This window comes from Echinops telfairi, unplaced genomic scaffold (assembly GCF_000313985.2).
Source record: "Echinops telfairi isolate 266 unplaced genomic scaffold, ASM31398v2 ScPeMD7_7467;HRSCAF=8505_1, whole genome shotgun sequence".
Taxonomy (NCBI): domain Eukaryota; kingdom Metazoa; phylum Chordata; class Mammalia; order Afrosoricida; family Tenrecidae; genus Echinops; species Echinops telfairi.
Window position 1 is genome coordinate 27,346,059 of NW_022111368.1, and position 20,970 is coordinate 27,367,028.

A 20,970-nucleotide genomic window follows, 5' to 3' on the forward strand; every position below is an offset into this window, starting at 1 on the left:
TGTCTGGTATTGCCAATTAGGCAGCTCTGCACTTAAGTCACAGGAGCCCCGGTGACTTGTAGTTAAGTGTTGGGCTGCTAACCATGAGACCAGCAGTTCAAAACCATCCGCAGCTCCTCGGAAGAAAGAGGAGGCTTTTTTCTTCCATAGAGCGTTAGTCGTGGAAACCCACAGGGGCAGTTCTACTCTGTCCTATAGGGTCACTGTGAGTCAGCAATGAGTTTGGGGTCTTTTTTTTTTGAGCGGGAGGTGGGGTGGGGGCGCGGGAGGCAGGGGGACATGCATTTAATTTAAGAAGTTTTAACTATAAAGATGGAGGCATTTCAAACCCACTAGCTCCTTCTGGTCCAATGTAAATGAAAAGTTATTATTTCTAATAATAATATATATTCTTTCACGGCAGTATAGACATTAAACTCCAAGGAAGAGGTAGTAGAGGATCATGAAAACCACGCTTTAAAAAAAATGCAAATCCTTATCTTGTCTAATTTTAGGATTTTCCTCAATTGGTGGCTTACATTAGAAAAGGCTAGCTGCTAATAAAAAAACTCTGTCCACATTTTAATTCCTTGAGATGTCTTCTTCCCAGAAGAGGAATGTGTTCTTGTGTCCGGCTTTTATAAGTGGAGGGGCTGCATAAATTCCTCTGTGTTCCCTCTTTCTTCATCACCCTATAGTCACGCCCAACCACATGGAAACCTCACAGATTCTTGCTGCCATCTTTCTGTGACTGAGGTCACAGAAATTTAAAAACAAAAACCTCCCCTTTCCGTGCACCAGCGCCTGCTGAGTGTGCAGCCCAGAGCACCCTGGGGAGTGCTCTCTCCGTGTGGCCAGCATAGCCACAGCCGGGAAGCAGGCTTCCTGCATGGAAGACCAGAGGTTCAGGACCCGCACTGTTGCTCGTTCCACAAGCATTGGAGAAGCCTCACAGCCCGTCTTTCCCCTCAGCCGTTGACGTTACCCTGCTGTCATCCAGAATAACGAAGACCCTTGAATCCGGGTGGTGGCCATCCATCCTTTTCCAGCGGTGCCATTTTTATTCAGGGTGATTTACCAACAACATGAACGGAAAACCAAAGCCATCCTCTAAGAGCAAGTCACTCTCAGAATGCCTCTCTGCCGTTAGTTTTACACACCCTTACATTTTCCTGCTGTATGATATTTTATTAAGTTTATCTGATATGTTCATTATACAACACAAATGAATCTGTTCTTGATACAAAAAGCATCAGTATTCGAACATGTATGAGGTATTGTCCCCTTGAATGTGGTACTGTCCCATCTAGTGCTGTCCATCATCTCGCTCTGGGGTGCCTCTGCCTGCGCTGCCCAGTCCGGTAGCCAGTAGCCATGTGTGGCCACTGAGTGTTTGAAATGTGGCTGTGGAATGGAATGTTTTAAGATTTCCGTTTGCTACATATGGAAAAGCTACAGCTAGCTGTTGATCGTTGTATAGGACAGCACACTTCCACCCTGACACTCTTTATAGAGCGCCACCTGGTTTGTGTCTTTTCAGACTTTCCCTGCACGTTGCATGCAGATAGTGTACAGGAAATGAACATTCTTGTTTCATGGGACTTTCTTTAAATAGAGATTTGTTCTATGTGTATTATTATATCTTCTTGGTTTTTTTCTAAAGCATATTACAACACAACACTGAATTGAAAACTAACACTGTGTCATACTTTTCATTTTAATGTAATACTCCTTTTTTTTGGCTTTGTGATAAGGTGAAGGTTACAGAGCAGATTACGAGTTTTACATTCAACAACTTTGTACACATTTTGTTTCAGCTCATCCATTTCAGTCCCCTCGGGGCTTTAATCTTCTTTTGATTTAGCCCTGTTCTGCCTCCTTTCCTTATACTTTTGTTCTGTGATCAGCAGCTTACCCTTTAATCTTTTATTTCCAAGTATTATTATGCTTGTTTCTTTGGTAACTTAAAAGATTAGATGTGATGCTTTCCAGTTTTCCAGAAGAAAACGAAAACAAGCATTCAATCTCACTCTGTAGGTCAAGCTGTTACTCTAATCAGTGTAATAATATCAAAGAATGCTACTGAATTGGTGAGCATGCACTCACTATTCCGAAGTCTTCGTTAAATACGGACGGTAACAAGAACCCTCCCCACCCACCTCCACAAACTCTTTAAGCGTATGCTACAGAGTAGTACCGTCTTTTCTTCTTTGTTCTTGTCTCTCTGCTTTTAGGGTGCCTTTGTGATAACACAAGCGGAGATTTCCCACCTATTTTCTTCTTTCCAAGTTTTACTTAAACATCCTGTTTCTTTGTAGGAGATATGGTTACCTGGCTTAAAAAAGAAATTGCCCTCTGCCATGTGACCAATTGTTCCAAGAGGAATGAAGCAGATGTGCACACAAAGACATATATACCGTGCCCTTAGCTGCTTTATTTATAGTAGCCCCAAACTGAGATCAACTCAAATGCCCATCAATGGGTGAATGGGAGAAAAAGAAGAATGTGGTTTAGCCATAGATAGGAAGACTGAACTACTAACACAGAACAACATCGATGCAGCTGAAAGAGCCCCGTGAAGGGAAAGAAGCCTGACAAGAAAGTGCATGCTGGATGTTTGTATTCATGGAAGGCCCTGGAGCTACAGCCCGCAGTGGCAGAGTTGATCAGTGGTTGTGTCGATGGCAAAGACATAGACAGATTATAAAGTGTCACAGAACTTTGGGGTAGTGAATATATTCATTATCTAAATTGTGTCTTTTTAAAATTTAATTCATTCAGAACTCATTAAGCTGTGTATTTTAAAGATGTGTTGCTTCTTAGACATCAATTACACCTCAATAAAAATATTTTTTAAAACATGAATAAGTGCAGACACAAACCACAGAGGGATTAACAGTGCCTTTGGTTGTGCCCCTAGTGGAAACCAGATGTTCTCATTCTGATCTCTGCCTGCATTTCAGAATAATGTGAACGCGCAGTTTCAAAATTGCTCTGTTATTAGACTCATTGCTGTAGCTCTTACTATAAATGTGTGAATAATGACGTTCTTGTATATTCTTTCAAATATGTGATAATGTCCATACATTGTTTTCTTTGAAGAAAAGTAAAACAAATGCCCTGGAAATGGATTTTCTAAAACCCAGTCTCTGAAACACCTTTCCATACTTCAGTTTCTTTGTCTTCATTAAAAATGTCACAATTGCCTACATATTTGGAGCACAGAATCTAGTGATGTTTTGTAATAATTCTACATTGATAATTGCAAACATTAAAAAAACTGTTCTCATGAACAATTAGGAGGTCAAGTTTAATTACAGATCACTTGAGAATTGAGGATATGATATTGAGCTAAACCATCATAACCTCTTTTGTCACAGGTTGTAGAAATGTACTCTAGTGGAGGAGACCTTCACCTTGAACTTCCAACAGGTCAGCAAGGAGGTACCAGAAAACTATGGGTGAGTGTAATCAGAGCTCTCCCTCCTCTGTTGTTAGTGTGAGACTAATTACTTACTTAAATGCACTAAGAAGTAATCTCCTAGAGACAGTTAATTATTATCTTAATGTTAAATTATATTAACTGGTTTGAAAAGTTGAATGAGAGCGTTAATGTGTTTTAAGCTAAGACTGTTTAACTGTTAAAAAGATCTATTATCATTTTAAAGGTAGAGACCTGAAAGTTAAGATTCATTGTTCATAAACTTGGTGGTATTTGCAGAGCATGTATAATGACTTAGGAAAATTTAAATTCTGTGGTGATCTGCATATGAGTAAAATACCTAGCTTAAACACTGTTGAATATTTAAGAACCTTCTGTATCTGTGATTAGAGAAAAATTTTCTCTTGTAGAATACTAGCAAATATTTACCAGATTATTGTGTGTCTAACAACTACCTTGTTTAAAGATCCCTGTCATCATAGACGGTTTTTTGTTGGTGGTTTTTTTTAATGCTGTCCGTCCTGCTTAAATCAGAGGGGCAGGCAGTTGTGATAAATGCCAGTCTTGAACAAAGATCCCTCAGATCACTACTTGTCCACGAGTGGGGCCACAAACACTAGTTTTAATGCTGTGAACAAGCTGTGATGATGAATTCCTTTCTTGACTGCTCTGATACACACATGCACACACTGACCAGTCTCAGTGTAGGTAAAGAGTATGTGTGCATCACCTACCTAGGATGTTGGCTTGAACTTTTAGAAACAAATTTGTTCTTTTTTTTTTTTTGGTTAATTTCCAAGGTCCCAAAAAATATATCAGCAGGTTGAAATATATGTTGGGTATCCATTTACATCCTTTCATAGATACATGTTTTGTTTCGTTTTTAACCCATGAACCTATTTTCTTGTTGAAAAAGCTTTTGGAAGAAATAATATATAAAACAATGTTTCCATGGATTGAACGTAAGCTATTATTAATTTGTATTAAAGTTCTAGGTAAGAGCTAAGAATTTGCTATGAAATATAATTGATAATAAATAAGCATACTATGTTTATTTAAGAAGAATTCAAACTTCTAGACAATGAAGAGCCATGATGAGTGGTAGCAGAGAGCGGCATATATTAGCCTTGAGTGTCTGTTGATGGGGATGGAAAATATGACAGCCATGTGGATGAGGGTTGTACATTTGATGTCATTGCTTTCATTGAACTATACAGCAGAGAATATTGAGTTGAAAGATGTTTGTCCTCTATCTTCACAAGACGTTTGCAACCATTGAATCTTCATTTTTTACTGGGATTTTATGTGAAACCGAAGCAGACTCTGTGTCCATTTAGTTATCACTTAGATTCCTGTGGGAAGCTGGAAGCATTTTCCTCTGATGGTGACATTTCTCTACGTTAGGGAATTTGAGAGCTGAATTATATACCCTAACATTAACGCATCACATCATTGATTTTGTAGGTTGATCCTATGCTTTAATGGTGATTTTTACCACAGAAAGTTGTGTTTATATAACTTGATTACTTTGTTCACCATTTCTATGAGTAATGGTTTTCAGATTTTTACATTGACTAAAATTGGAGTGTATGTTACAATGAGTGGAAGCTACCCGTTTAATTGGTGGGTTAGAGAAACAAAACCAGGACACTTACAATTATAGAGATATAAGAGGATAGGTTTATACAGCAAGAAGAAATATAACAGCTAATTAGTCCACACAGCAGTACAGAGGGCTCAGTTCAACTCACTTTCGTGCAACAGTTAATATACTGGAAGCCTTTCAACCCACACTTGGGCTACCCGGTCCAAGGTCAAGGAAGCAGACAGCGGAGTCTTCCCTCAGGCAAGGCAGGAAGAGTCTGCCTGCAGGCAGCAGGCAGCAGGCAGCAAGGTGTGTCAGCAACAGTCAGTAGTAGCGCAGGATCTTAGTGAAGCAGACCCTGATGGGGGTCTCAAACTCAAGCACAGTGACAGGGTCCACCAGCCTCAAACTCAAGCAATGTATGCACCAGCAGCATAACACAGTAGGTCTCGAATGCGCCTCAAGCTCTAACAACGCGATTCACAGGTTACCTTGGCCCACAGGTAGTGTAGCACACAGGTTGAGGCAGAGAACTAGCTGAAACAGCAGCATGCTGGTCGGATCACCGGGGAGCAAGAGAGAGGGCCATTTATCAATCAAGCTGTGGCCTGATTAAACTCCGCCCACATGTTCCTATTGGCCTAGTTGGCTCAATAAACCTATCTATCACAATTGGCGATTGTATTCTACTTAGTAGACTCATGCAATAATATTGTGTGCACCAGTCCATGTGATCTTACTCAATAAAATGTGGTTTTTTGCAACATTTCAAAAACTGTACTTATTATCAGGAAATTCCACCTTATGAAACCAAAGGAGTGATGCGAGCCAGTTTTTCATCTAGAGAAGCAGATAATCACACAGCCTTCATAAGAATAAAGACGAATGCTTCCGACAACGCGGACTTCATCATCCTGCCCGTGGAGGTGGAAGTGACGACAGGTTAGTGGGCACTGGAGACCTTGCAGAGGGTTCTTCTACTTTGTTGGCAAAGTAAAATATAAATGTTTACTTTTCTTCTTTTCCAGCTCCTGGAATCTATTCTTCAACCGAAATGTTAGATTTTGGTACACTACGAACACAAGGTAAAAGAAGAAGAAGAAATCTTTTAGGATTTTTTACCGCCTGGCCCCCCGCCCCAAAGAAATCCTTGATTTGGTGCTGAATGGTTGTAGTTTTGCTCTTTCGTGATTCACTTTTAGAAGTTATTTCTCTGTGGATTTCAAAAGCTTATGGGACTTTACTTTTGAAGACTCGGACCTGTGCCAGGTGTACACCATCCTTCTAGGAGGAACTGTAGCTGCGTGTCACTAGGTGTCACTGAGCCGATGCTGGCCGAGAGGACGTTGCCTGCAGGGTAGGCCCGGGCTCCATTGGATTGTCAAGCTGTGTCCTTTCACAAAGAGGTGGCCAGGCTGGTTCCTAAGGTCCCTCCAAGTGCATTTAAACTGCGAACCTACTGGCTAGTGGTCAAGTGCTTAACCATGTGTACTACCAACACGGACTCCTTGCATACAAGGCGGGAAAATAAGGTCATGGGATAATTTAAGTGAAGTGTCCCAAATGGAAGATTAAGGTAGATTAAGTTTCCAAGTTTCTTAATTCCCCTCTGAATTCAGCAATTCAGTTATGCTGAATCTCTTTTAAATAGTGAAAAAGAAAAGAAAGAAAATCAAAAGATATACTTACTGACAGCTTTTTATTTAGAAACGGACTATTGCATTATGATGACATGATGGTTAAAATTGGACCCTGCTTGTCAAAGGAAACGTTTATTAATTGTACAAGAGAAGTAACCTTTCCTGAAGGCATGCCTGAAATTTGTTAAAGAGTACTTGAAAATGAGGTCTCTGTGGGCCATCTGTAATTATACTTTGGTTATTTAGGACTGAAGACCACTTTTATTTTTTTAGATTTGCATTTAAGGTAACAGTTCTATATTGTACATTAATGTGCTTTGCTTTGCTGGAAGATTTAAAGATTAAGAATAATTTCTGCTTTCACTAAAAGACTTGAGGACTTGGAATTTTTTGCTTATTTTTATCTGGGAAGGGACTTCTAATACGCAGTGCCCTTATGAGTCATGATCCCTAATATTTATTTTTTAAAGCGATTGTCATTTTGTTTCACATTCTAAAATACACTTGATATTTAATAATGTAGGGATTTTAATTTGCTATACCTAACACCTTTTTAAGGAATATTTCTTTTCCTCCATTTTGACAGATCTGCCAAAAGTTTTAAATCTTCATTTATTAAATTCAGGAACAAAAGATGTACCAATAACTGTAAGTTTTGCTTGTTTGTTGCTTATTTTTATGTCTTTGATTTGTGACCAAGATGATAAGACTCTTTTCATTTGTGGAGTCTGGTGAGACTTTGGTCAATACTCGACTTGAGACTCCTGTTCTGCCTCTTCCCAGATTCTCAGATGTTAAGAAGGAAAGTAGCCAGTCCTCTCCAGTTCAAGCTAGCCCCAGTTTCTGAGGGTCCTGTTTGAGCAAACTCACACGAGAACCTCTTGGGTTGGTGGGTTCTGATAAGGCCTGGGACCTCTGCTTCTTATGGAAGGAAAAGATGCTTCCGTTGAGTATCATTGTTAGCCTAAAGGCCTGGTTAAGGTAATTGAATGGGGAAAGTGAGTCAGATGTAGTGAGAAGAGAAATAACGGAGCTGAAAAATGTAAGAGAGAATGTAGACATTGTTAACATTTGACACAGGCACCTTTTCTAACTGGCAGCTCCTATAACCAACCTAGAGACCTCTCCTCCCCCCACACATACACAGAACAAATGGTTTTTATGGCTCTTAAGTAGGCTTGGGGTGCCATTAACTGTTTTTAGACCGAAAAATAAAAGCCCAAATTTTGTCTTGCCCAGAAGCCTCTCCTCTTGAGCCCCCACCCCACCCCACCCCAAGCCAACTATACAGGTGATAAAGTAAAAGGAAAGCAGCACATTTTTTATTGTAATGTGGCACTGATTGGTTTGTGTTTGTGCTGCCAATTTAAATGCAAGGAACTTTGATAAAATGAGCATAAGGCACTGTAATCCTCCCAAGGCCAAACCCAGATTTGACCACTAGCTAATAGAGTGCACGTTAAAGAAAGGAATACACCCAGGAAGCTGCAGACGGTCCTCCCACGTTTTAATGCACACTGGCATTGCTCACTAGAAGTGGCATGCTCCAGGCAGTGTCGTGATACCTGGCCTGTTCTTTCTTGGAATTAGATTGAAGAGTGAGGGGCAGGGATAGGGACTAGGGTCTGGGAGAGCTTGAAACTACCCAGAGGTCCTGCCACTGCAAGATCCCTGAATCTGCTGGGGGTCAGGCCACTCGAGAGGGCCTTCGGGAGCCCTGGAGCCCTCACCAAACACGATCAGTCCTGCTGTCACCACGTATGGTAGACAAGGTCTCGCCACCTTTGCTTTTGCTTCTAAGGAGTCTTCTGGCAAGCCATGGAATACTCTTCTTCACCAGCACCGTAATTCCATATCATCATCAGTTCTTCCTCAGTCTGCCTTATGCGTGGTCCAACTTTCACATGCATGGGAAGCAATGGAAAATGCCCCGGCTTGAGTAGAATTGCACCTTAGTGCTCAGAGTGACAACACTTTGAATATTTTGGTAGTTGTGTCCTGGTTCCTCATCCATTCATGCATGAATCTGATAAATATTTCATGGGAATCAACATAATGCCGGCCACTAAGTGCTAGGAGCACCACAGTGAATCAGACCCGTCCGGCCCAGATGATGGTACTCAAGCTCGTCAGGGGGCCAGCCAGCAAACAAGCACTCAACGTGCTGTAGACAGACACAAATTCTGTGAAAGAAAATAGCAGAATGGCACATGATGTTGGGGGCGGGGTAGCGAGGTGGTTTGGAAGTGGTGGTCTCAGCGGAGCTGCCATGTAAGGTAAAACCTGATGGGTAAGAAATAGATTGGGGAGGAGTGTACCTGGCACAAGAAATAGCAAGTGCCAATGTCTAAAACAGGAAGGTCAAGGGAGATGACAGGAAGTGAATGTAAAAGATGAGGCTAAAGGCCAAGCAGGGCTTCCTGGGCCTGTGGGGGGTGTTTAGATTTTTGTCTAAGTGGTTTGAGGCACTATTACTGGGTTTTAAGCAAGGGCATGACACCATGTGGTTTATGTTTTATTAAAGATCACTGTAGCTACTTTGTGGAGCATGAACTACAGAGGGAAAGGGCAGAAAACAAGGTGGCCAGTTTCAAATCTTTGCAGGGGTCCACTTGAGAGTGACGGTAGTTTTAGATTGCTCACCTTATCAGCCAAGCAGGGTGTGAGCCCATCTGTTATGAAACTAGTTTTTGAAAGAACATCGTAAGATTTTTCCCGTTTCAGTATTTTCTATGTAATGTATCAAACTTAGAGACGGTTGCATTTTCATAAGTCTGCATTTCACAAATATATAAAATTTCTAGAATCTGCCAGGCAGTGCTGGGTATATAAGGTCTGCTAGCACAAGCAATTCCAGGTGTGAGTCCCTCACCCGTGAAAAGACGGATGCCCAGGTCTAAGTCCTCGTGACATGTGCATGATGTGATTTTGAGGAAACGGTTCTCCTCAGTATTACAGATGTTGTCTTTAGTTGCTGGTGAGCCCATTCTGACTGATGGCTGTTTCTTCCCCACTGCGCTGGGTCAGTGGACACCGCTAAGCTGGAGGCTGGCAACCAGGTGCACACCACTTGTGCCGCCTAGGGACTGTTTATAAAACAGTAATGCTGTAAAAATGAAATAAGTTTGTCTAAGATGTTTTTAAGAGGAACATGAACGTGAAATATCCTTGATACTTATATTGAGTAAGAATTATAAACTTGTCACAAATGCACTTCTTAATTTTACCAGTATGAACTTGATGTGTACTTTAGTGACTTTGCCTAGAAATTGTATTGTTATAGACCGAAAGGTTGTTTTTCTTGTTTGCGCAGGTACTTTTGTAGGTAGTTTGAGCATATCCTGGAGCCCTGCGTCTCACTGAGAGTTCCTGGAGCTTCAGTTGGGTCTGGAGGGCGTGAGAAATGGCTGGAACTTTATGTAGAATGTATAAAAGCTGCCTTTCCTGGGAAACTCGGCATGCTTTGTTTCAACTGTTGGATATCTTTGAAAAATCAACAGCTAGTGACTAGTATAAAAATAGGTTATTAGTGTAAATCTGCTTATATTTAAATCATAGTTAATTTTTACTTTTAAAGCCACTATAATTAGCCATTTATATAAGTATTTTGGTTTTATTTCCTTGGAAAAGGGTTTCCAACTGAGGTATGATTTTATTGTTTGTTGGCTAAATAACTCAGATAATTATTATAAAACATGAGTCACCAAGTAAATATTTAGTATAAAATAATTTTAATATAATATTACTAAATTTAACTTTTTCTGGTAAGGAATTTCTTAATTTAAACAATATGTTTCATGTAAAAGAAACTTTTGTCTGGTGTTTGATTTTTTTTTTTAATATAGTATTTTTGGTGAAAGTTTACACAGCAAATTAGTTTCCACTTAGCCATTTGTGTACATAGTTTCGTGGCATTGATCACACTTTTCCCATGTCAGCGTCTAATTGTTTCCATCCTGACTGTTCCGTCCTAGTGCTAGCCTCTCAGAGGCCCCTCCTTACTTCTGATCTTTGTTTCAGGGTCACTGTTGATCAGTGGGTCTCCTAGAGACGGTTAGTTAAAGGAGCGGAGCACTCATGGGCTTATTTTGTGAGCCAATCTCCTATTTGGCTAGAAGGTGACCTCCAGGCATGACTTCACTGTCAGAGGGGTGCTAAGGACAATAATCTTGGGGACCCTAGTCTCTGCCAGTCTAGTCCTTGGCCCTGTGTAGGCGCTGGAGGCTCGCTCTCCGTTCCCCTCCCATGTTGTTCAGCACTGTCTGTGGAGGCCGTGGGCGGTGGTAGTCAGCCAGTCCTTACCTTAGGCCACAGAAGGCTGTGTGTGGCCTGCCTAATGAGTTTCATGGACACGAAAGATGTTCTTTTCTGCAGAGTACTGCAAGCATCGACAGCAGACTCATCTAGTCCCCAGAAATTCATCAAACACCCCAGGAGAGTTTTGAGAGTCAGAGTAGAAACAATATTTTTTATCCAAATCTTGTGAGGTAAGAAGCCAAGTGCAGGACTATGAGCCAAGTCAGGAAACTCAGTTTCCAGTCGCGCCTCATGCTGCCTCGGTGTTAGAACATCACTCAGTGTGTAAGATTCTCTCCTTCATCTGGGAAACATGGATTGGGGGTTAGGATAGTTTAAATTCCTCCCAATTTAAAAGTAATTTGTGTCTGTGAGGATCACCAATAAAAACTAACTCTACCTTAAAACAGTCATGGTTTTTTTCCCCCCCAGTTTGCTCTAGAAGTATAAGTTTTTACTCTTTTTGGTTATTTCAGGTTTTGTTGTTTAATAGGAAAATATGCTTTTTAAAATTTCAAAGATTCTGATCCTTTTCAAGTGGACTATTCCTAAAGTCTTCCTTAAGGAGCCCTGTTAGCATGATAGGATAAGGCCACAAAGTTGGTGGTTCAAACCCACCAACTGCTCTGTGACTGTTTGCTCCTGTAAAGATTTAGAGCCTTGGAAACATCTGGCTCAGTGGCAATGAATTTGGGGTAGCTTTCTTCCTGCTCAGCCTCAGAGTTAATATTGCAGCCCTGCCTCTTGTCAGCAGCATGACTTGCCCAGCCAACCAAGCCAGAGAGAGAAGAAAATACTACTGGAGATGGAATCTGCAAAACCCCCTTGATAGAGGGACACCCGCGCCCAAATGCACGTTCATTCTTCATCTTTATTAACCAAAGTGTTAGGAGTACTCCTATCATAAAGCTTTGGGTTGCCTTCTCTCCTGTATGAATCAGGTATTCGTTAGAAAAATAAACAGCATTTTAAATGTTGTATGTAGTCATATGCAGTATCCCAGTTTGTAGACTTGTGCACTCATTAATTGTTATACTTTTTACGGTTTGGTCATTTTATTTTATACAGATTTTCTAATTAAATTATCTGAAATTTTCTCAGTACTTCATTTTAAAGGGACCTCTTTAAAAGTTTTCATTGTAGTTTACTTTTCCTACTGTTTTCCAATATCTTGCAAGGATACCATTTGACTAAAATAGTATGTTGGGGTTTTTTTTGTTTTTCTCTCTGCAGAGTGTTCGACCTACACCACAAAATGATGCTATAACGGTACATTTTAAACCAATTACATTAAAAGCTTCAGAGAGTAAATACACTAAGGTTGCAAGTATTAGTTTTGATGGTAAGTATCCACCTTTTCTTCTCTAACAATGCTCTCATTCTGATGAACTAAAAGCACATCTATGTTGACTTCTTAGTATTAATAGAAATTCAGACTACTAATGGCTCTATTAGATATTACTGCCTTGGTCTACTTATGGCTAGATAACTTACTGTTCCCTTTGTCTTTCCTGTAAGTCACAATGTATAATTTTTTCGTTCGTCTAAGAAAATACTTTCATATTGCTAAATTATTACTAGCAACAGATAAATATTGGCAAATACTTTAGGACTGGAGTTCTATTTCTATAATCTGGGCTAACCATCCCCATATATCTGTGATATGCTTTCTGTTAAGTATAAAGTCATTGCATTTTGTAATAGGTGATAATGTATTTGAATAAGCCGACCCAACTATAAGCCAAGGCGCCTAATTTTACCACAAAAACTGCATTAAAAATGTGCTGGAAAAACTCGGCGTATACACCAGTATATACAGTACGTTTGAAAGTAAGTTTGAAATAAAGTAGCATTTCATTTATTGGTTTTTAAGGTAAGGCAGACGTCCCCTCTTTAGCTAAAATAATAGCCTTTATAATAGGCTTGTCAAAGTGACTCACTTTTCTTTCAGACCTATGTGTTTGAAATGTTACCTTACCCTAGCCTCTGAGAATCTTTTCATGACTTTTTATTTTCACCCATTTTGGTAGAAAACCTAGTGAAGCTGATTTAGTAACTGCTTGACCATATATTTAATAAAAATGGAAACTTTGAACAGGGCTTTACTCATAGGGAGGAGCCCTGGTGGTGTATTGGTTAAGCCCTGGGCTACTAACCATTAGGTCATCAGTTTGAAACCACTAGCCACTCCAAGGGGTACAAAGGGGGCATTCTACTCCCGTAAAGGGTGATAGTCTTAGAAACGCACAGGGACAGTTCTACTCTGGCTTACATGGTGGCCGTGAGCTGACACAGACGCGGTGGCAGGAGAGTCGCTCCTAGAAGCCCATGCAAAAGTGAGGAGCCCTGAAGCTCACAGGTGGCTTTCTGTGGCTGCCGCTCTGCTCCCGGTGCAGCCGAGTCAATGTTGGAATCGTGTTTGCTAGAGTAGAGTAGATTAAGGCCCCTGAGTGGTGCAGACAGATTGTTCTGGTCTTATCCAAAGGTTGGTGGTTCAGACTCAGCCAGTGGCTCCGTAAAAGAAGAGTCTGGAGCCCTGCTTCCAGAAAGACTACTGCAGGTCTGCTCTTTTACATGTGGGGTCACGATGAATTTGGACTGGACTCAGTGGCAACAGATGTGGTTTGGGTTTGGTGATAGTTTACTGATAAACTTGGGCAGTATTTGTGAGTAGTTTTGCACAAGGAGAGTTCTGCACAGGCTGGGTACAGCCATGTGAATTCATTCCCATACGCGCAGTGAAAACTCCCAAGGAAATGAAATTTAACTATGGGGCATGCTTTCATAATACAAGTTTATAGAAATAGCCAGTATTATAGAAAGCGTTGATGCCACGATTATTCCAACTTTGAGATACGTTGTCTTCCACATAATTAAGACACCACATTTCTGACCACCAGTTTTGGCAGCAGCACCTGAATTCTCTTCTCTTACCAAGAAAGAGAGTAGCCGGTACAATGTCAGGAGAGCCTAAGGACCCACTCTTCTGTTGCTCCCAAAGAAGGGGTGCACAATGGGGCAGTTCATCTTCTCCAGACCCTTTGTCCACAGTGCGTTGCCATTGTTGAGAAAATGCAGTATCATCACTGCTGATTCCGCTGAGATTATTTTAAAATAGTCGTTCCTTACAGAGGTTGTGTAGAATTAAACTGAAAAAACGAATTCACCCTTAGAGCCAATACTACGTTCGTGTGACTTTTATTATCATGGAACTTTTTTATTATCATGGAACTACCATTCCCATTGCGGTCACCCTCAGCATCCTAGATGCCGATGCAAAGTACCTCTGAGATTGCAGTGAAAATCAGGAAATGGTTAAATTTTTCATAATTTGAAATGTGCCTTAGACATACTTTACTGTGTTCACTTACCACGCAAACATTTTTTCCTCAAAAGTCACTGTCCTGAATGATTTTTTTAAAGTGATTTTTTGACTGCTTCATTTGCTGAAACACAGCTTTATAAAGGAGCATGAAATGCCTAAATATTCAGGCTCTTGTGATCTTCATTATAGGGGAACAATGGTAAAGGTGTCCAGAAATGGCTAAGTAGCAAGTACAAAGAAGGACGAGTCTTAGTAGGAGTTTCAGAAATCTAAAGTCACCATCTGTATGTACATAGCCCTGGGCGAAATGTCTTAATGTTTCTTTATTGTTCCATTTTTGTACTAAAGTTATATAGCACATTACTGTCATCAATAAAGGTATGATGTAAGTACCTTAAAGGGGCCATGTACTTTATTCTTTTTGAAAGGAAACATCTGATGGGTGTCCATGTCCAAATGAATAATTTCTGATATTCCAGATGGAATATTCAGGTCTGCTACGTAACACACAGGTTTTTATCTGTGAGGAAGAGATTTGTTTCTTATGCCATGAGTTAGGGTTGGCTGAAACAATTCAGAGCTCTTGATTTTTCATATACCATGCTACTTTATGAATATCTGTTAGCAAGTCTCTGGACATATAAAGAATATAATTTTCCCCCGCAAATAGCTGTAAACCAGTGTTTCTTAAGGAGGTGCGGTTTTGTCCCCTGGAGAAGATGTGTTTGGTTGTCACAGCCCAGAGGTCTCTCTGTGTACTGAGTAGAGACCAGGGACACTGCTAAATATCATACAGTCCACTGGTCACCCACACAGCAAAGATTTATCCAGACACAGATGTCCACCGTGCCATCTCTTTGATGCTGACTCCTAGTGACCCCGTAGGGCTGAGTAGAACTACCCCACAGGTTTGCCAAGGCTGTAGATCTTTTACAGAAGTATCTTTTCCCTCAGAGCAGCTGGTGGATTTGAGCCAAAATTATCAGCCTAGTGCTTAACCCCTTGGCCTTGAACTCCTGTGGTTAAGCACTAAACCTGGCTTACCCAAGGCTCCTCACAAATAAAGTCAAATTTTGTGGTTACAGAGAAGTAGTTAGGAAAGCTATTTATTTGTTTCTTTTTCTTCAACCACATTCAGTGGCTGGTTTGTCTGTTTATCCCATTACAAAGGAATTGCAATATTTTTCTTTTTCAGATAACAAATGTGATTTTAAAATGTTAGGAGGCAGTTGAGTTGACTTAAAGTGTTACAAAACTACTGTTTTCACCAACGTGACGAGAAACTTTAAAAACATTGTCAGGTCCTAGACAAGGGCGCACTCTCCCTTTGGTTGCAAAAAGTGACAGCATTTTTGTGCTTCTTTTCAGCATCAAAGGCCAGAAAAACATCGCAGTTTTCTGGGAAAATAACTGTGAAAGCAAAGGAAAAGAGTTATTCCAAACTTGAGATACCGTATCAGGCGGAAGTTTTAGATGGGTAAGCATCCTTAAATAAGCCATATGCCTTCTGTCGGTACATTCTCTCTTCCTAGTCAAAGGGGATGACGAAAATCATAGTCAAGTTTACATAAACTCAAGGAACATGTGGTTGACAAGAACCATGTTCAAAGTGCTTATAACTGCTGAGAAGAGAAGAGTAAGTGTTAGGTGACTGTCTTCAATGAAGTCTTGATCAGCGATGGGCTATGAAAATGAATGGTGTTGTAGAGGATGCGGTAGCCATTTGCACCTTTCTCTTTCACTCCTTTTGTGATGTGCGAGTGGTTGTAGCTTGGTATAGTTTGTCACTTGAAACAGTAGTTTGTATTCCTTTATAACTTAAAAATACTGTTCCAGAATTATAAATTTTTGAAGAAGAAACTAGTGACTTTTAAAACAGACTTTTAAAATAGTTCATTTTCTAGTTGTAGTTCAGCCAGTAAGGGTTGAGTCTCAAATTTGAAAAGAGAGTTCACTTAACAAATTTAATTGCAATTGAATGATAAAATAGAATTTTTAGAAGAATAATTTCAAGCTTTTGCTATTACTGCATCTTTTCTCTTGTTTATTTACATATAATTTGTAGAAAACAGTTCTTTATGTGACATTTTAATATTTACAAGTTAAATTTTTGTTTAAAATTATGTGATCATTCACTAAAATATTGCTGTTCTAATTCTTTAATACAGCCCTTTATGCTAAGTGAAATTATTGCGAAGACTTTCCATCTTAAACTAACACATGGCAATAAAAGTGATTTATTTTGTTTTTGTTTTTTTCAAATAGTTATTTGGGATTTGATCATGCGGCAACATTATTTCACATCCGAGACAGTCCTGCTGATCCTGTGGAAAGGCCAATTTATCTTACTAACACTTTCAGTTTTGCGATCCTCATTCATGATGTTTTACTACCAGAAGAAGCCAAAACCATGTTTAAAGTATGTCTGAGAGTACTCATACCTTTAACTTTGTTGATAAATAAGTTAGACGATAGTGACGCATTGTTGGTCTCTCTCCCTTTGTTTCCTAGGTTCACAACTTCAGCAAGCCCGTCTTAATTCTTCCAAATGAGGCAGGCTACATTTTCACCCTGTTTTTTATGCCGTCTACATCATCCATGCACATAGATAACAATATTTTACTGATTACCAATGCATCTAAATTTCACTTACCTGTGCGGGTGTACACAGGCTTTTTAGATGTAAGTACCTTTGGCCTTTAAACTCCCTGTCATGTTTTGTGTTTAATTAGACCGTGTGTTGCGCAAGTGCTACATTTCTCCATTTTCTCTCCAGATAGCGAAACCGCTTATCGCTGAGTGTGAAAACCAGTTTTCCCCCTTGTCGGTGGCCGCTTTCCCTCACAATATAGTTGAATCCTCTAGCGAGTCTCCACTTAGGCCTTTTCCACATTCTGCCCTCTCGTGATGGAGACGTTAAAGAGGAGCTCAATGGAAGAGAAATCATGGTCGGGAGAAGATATAGGACAAGGGAGGGAGGCGGGACCCTGTGCAGGAAGAGAGGACCAGAAGTCAGAATCTCTGGGGATCTCAGAGAAGGACAGCCTCGGTGCCACCCCGCTCCTTCCTCGTTCACCCTGCTGCAGTGCTCATGGGTTGGCGATACGCCTCACCCTCGGAGGCACCGCGTAGCCTCTCGAGACTACAGCTTCTTGTTGTTTCTATGTGCCTTCTGTGAAAGGATACATTTCCATAGAGGCCGTGGGTGTTTTTATTTGTGAATACCCCAAATATTTGCATCACACAAAATCCTCAGTTACGCTGGCGTATGTGCATAGATCCACATTTCACACATGTAGAAAATATAAAACCCTTAATATAGCTTAATATAATCTGGTTTCTTTCTCTTGGATGATATTCTGTTAGCTATCTTAGTTTTACATATTTTTTGTGTCTGTGAATTTATATTGAGTTTTGTTCTTTTATATCTTTCCAGTACTTTGTATTGCCACCCAAAATAGAGGAACGTTTCATAGATTTTGGCGTACTGAGCGCTACGGAAGCAAGTAGCATTTTATTTGCAATTATAAACAGCAATCCAATTGAGGTAAAAAGCCAAAAATCTGATCTTACTATAAATCATATTGAAGAATTTATATGCAATTGTTGTGATCATCATCTTTTATATCTTTCCTGTTTTAAGTTGGCTATAAAAAGTTGGCATATCATAGGAGACGGTTTATCAATAGAACTTGTAGCCACAGAAAGAGGCAATAGAACGACCATCATTTCAAGCCTTCCGGAGTTAGAAAAATCCTCATTATCAGACCAGTCATCTGTAAGTACATGCTCCTGTTCTATGATTCTGAATCCGTATTGCTAAATAAGAGCCCCATCATGAACTACATTAAAAGTATCTTCTCAGAACACAGGTGTCAGTGCAGAAGAAGTCCAGATAGGCACTACGGTTAAGCCCTGTGCATTAAACTTACTGGGCAAAGACAGCCCTGAACACTGGGAGAAAGTATTGTCAATCACACAGTAATGTTTTTGGCTGATTTTCTGTTGATTAGAAAAAAGTTTCTGTGAGGGAAACCTTGCTTGATCCCTTATGCCTCTGCCCACGTTCCTGTATGCTGTCATGTAGATAAAAAGGGGCTGTAAAATGTTCGTGGACAAAAGGAATTGAAAGACAGTGGGGTTTTCCCTAAACTCTGTGCACTTGACCATAGAAGAGCATTGTGCAAGAGGAAGCAATGGTGTCAGTCAAAGCCCCCACTGCTCCTAGAAAGGGAACCGAAGTGTATATCCAGCAAGAGTGAGTTCACAGAACCACCTCAGGATAATGATTACACGACGCTTACTGATAAGGTTACACTATTGAATCGTTGATATTGGGATTATGTCCCCATAAAACTGTTGATAAATAAATGCATTTCTTAAAGAGAGGAGGACTAGAAAGTGGATGGGGTGAGCGCTCCCAACCAAGTTCTCCTCGGACAGCCCTGCTGTCCTCACAAACTACACAGATGCCTGGTCACCGTGGAGAAATGCTCCTCCCAGTGCCGTTTTTGTCTTCTTAAAACTTCTTCCTGATACAGCCCTGTGACAGCCCTGTGTCCTGCAGAAACATCCACCAAGATTATTCCTTGGCGATCCCAAGAAATAGCGACCATACCCATCTGACTATGTGTTCTCTGCCTAAACTCATCTCTGAGTGCCTCTTGGCCGTCCTTAGAACATTTTATCTATCTAAGAAATGCTGCTTTGTGTGAGGCAGCATTGCTGTAAACTTGTTGCAAATATCAGTGATTTGGGAAAATGTCTTTGAATTTGGCTAAAAAATTTTATATTAGCTCTGATCTCATTTTTTCCATGGCATTTAAAAGAGCAAAATAAAACCTTCACGTTTTAAGGCGCTCTACACAACTGAGACAAATATATTGCCAAGAGAACTTGTCTGCAGCCATCCACTGATCCCAGAGACTTGATTACACCCGTTTTGTTGGAATAAGCCTGTACATGTACAAACTGGAATCCTAGCAGCTATACTTTTTTTACGTACCCTCATAAAACGAGCTACATGGTGGGGAGCTATACCAGTTGCAAAAGAACTATCCCACCAACCCTCCTTCACCCCTCCACTCCTCCACCCCTCCACCCCTCCACCAAGGCAGATGAGATTCTGCTGTACTTCGTAGAGCCAGTTTTCTTGATGGCCTCTGTAATCATTGTGGTAGACCAGCCTTACCTTGCGATATGTGTGTTCTAGTCCAGTCATTTAGTGTCGTATGGGAACTTTGTTGGAATTTGAAAGTCAATTTATCACTGTAGCTTTGATTGCCATTTTAATGTGAAACTGTAAAGAGCAAGGCTAATGAATGACATTATCTCTGCTATCTACAGGTCATATTAGCTTCAGGCTATTTTGCAGTATTCAGAGTCAAACTTACTGCAAAAAAACTGGAAGGCGTTCATGACGGAGCCATACAGATCACAACAGATTATGAGGTAAGGCTCCTCAGGGTACCTGTCACTCCCTGAATCAATCAGTCTTTTTCTTTTTCACAGAAACAGAGACTAAGCCTCTTGGTAAAGTTACAGTACTCCACTTTCATGCGATTGTCTGAAGTTTGATAGACTTTAAGATGACAGAATAGTTTACAGAAGGTGGCTATGTATTGGCACGTAGTTTTCTAATGAAGCACAAACCTCCTAAACGAATGCCTTTAGTGTAGTTAGAATCTGCGTGGGACTCCTGCACGGTGATGGCATCACGAGAACCTGGGGATAGGCTAGCTGTTTCTGCTGCTCTCTGCGATTCTGAATACTCACTCCTGTAACATTCCAGAAAGGAGGGTAAGACCAAAGAATCACGTCCTCAGATGAGTTCCCTTATGTATGTTCTCTGTGATGCATTCTAAACCGAAGAACACAACCAGATCATTGAACTTTAAAGACTCTTTCTGGAGTTTGAGGTATTCAGTAAGACTTTGAATGGCTATATTTCTGCCAAACCTAAATATTTTTAACTTGATATTTAAAAGCATGTGATAAGTTGAACAGTACTACCCATTTAATAATCAAAACTTATTGGGATAGGTCAAATTAGTTCCCTTCAAAAGTTAGGAATTAATTCATCTGATTACTCATCGAAAAAATAAATTTCAGAATCCCATGTACAAGGGTGTACCCCAAAAAACAGAATTGTTTTCCAAAGCTATATATTTAAATTTTTTTACAAAACAACCCTATCACCTTCAAACTTCTCTTCTTAATACATTTGTCAAATCTGCGATTCCATTCTTGGAAACATTTTTCAAACTCATCTGTTTGGATGGCTGACAGCACCTCCCTTGTGTTTTTCTTCACCTCTTCTGTGTCCTCAAATCACTGTCCTTTCATGTCCCTCTGCATTCATGAAAGCAAAAGGAAGTCACGTGGAGCAAGGTCACATGAGTAAGGTGCGTGAGGCAAGAGAGACATGCTGTTTTTTGGGCAAAAACTGGTGCACTGAGATGGCGGCCTGAGCAGGTGCATTGTTGTGGTGGCAAAACCAATCCCCTGACTACCACAGATCAGGTTTTTTTGTCACACACTGATACGCAATCTTTTCAGAACCTCCAAATAGCAAGCTTGATTAACAGTCTGATCTGGTGGAATGAACTCCAAATGCACTACGAGTAGACATTTTCACCTGGTCAGGAAGTTGCTGGACATCCAGAACGAGGTTTGTCATCAATCGACATTTCACCTTTCTGAA

General features: G+C 40.4%; 1 protein-coding gene across 1 annotated transcript in view; it reads left to right on the plus strand.

Moving 5' to 3' along the window:
- Positions 1-20,970, plus strand: part of TMEM131 (transmembrane protein 131) — a 130,958-nt gene that overhangs the window by 65,626 nt on the left and 44,362 nt on the right. The window contains exons 8-18 of the mRNA XM_045283831.1: positions 3,360-3,440; positions 5,798-5,948; positions 6,035-6,091; positions 7,233-7,294; positions 12,176-12,284; positions 15,636-15,744; positions 16,533-16,686; positions 16,779-16,949; positions 17,704-17,814; positions 17,911-18,045; positions 19,614-19,718. Coding sequence (XP_045139766.1) covers positions 3,360-3,440; positions 5,798-5,948; positions 6,035-6,091; positions 7,233-7,294; positions 12,176-12,284; positions 15,636-15,744; positions 16,533-16,686; positions 16,779-16,949; positions 17,704-17,814; positions 17,911-18,045; positions 19,614-19,718 — 1,245 coding nt within the window. The remainder of the gene's footprint in view (positions 1-3,359; positions 3,441-5,797; positions 5,949-6,034; positions 6,092-7,232; positions 7,295-12,175; positions 12,285-15,635; positions 15,745-16,532; positions 16,687-16,778; positions 16,950-17,703; positions 17,815-17,910; positions 18,046-19,613; positions 19,719-20,970) is intronic.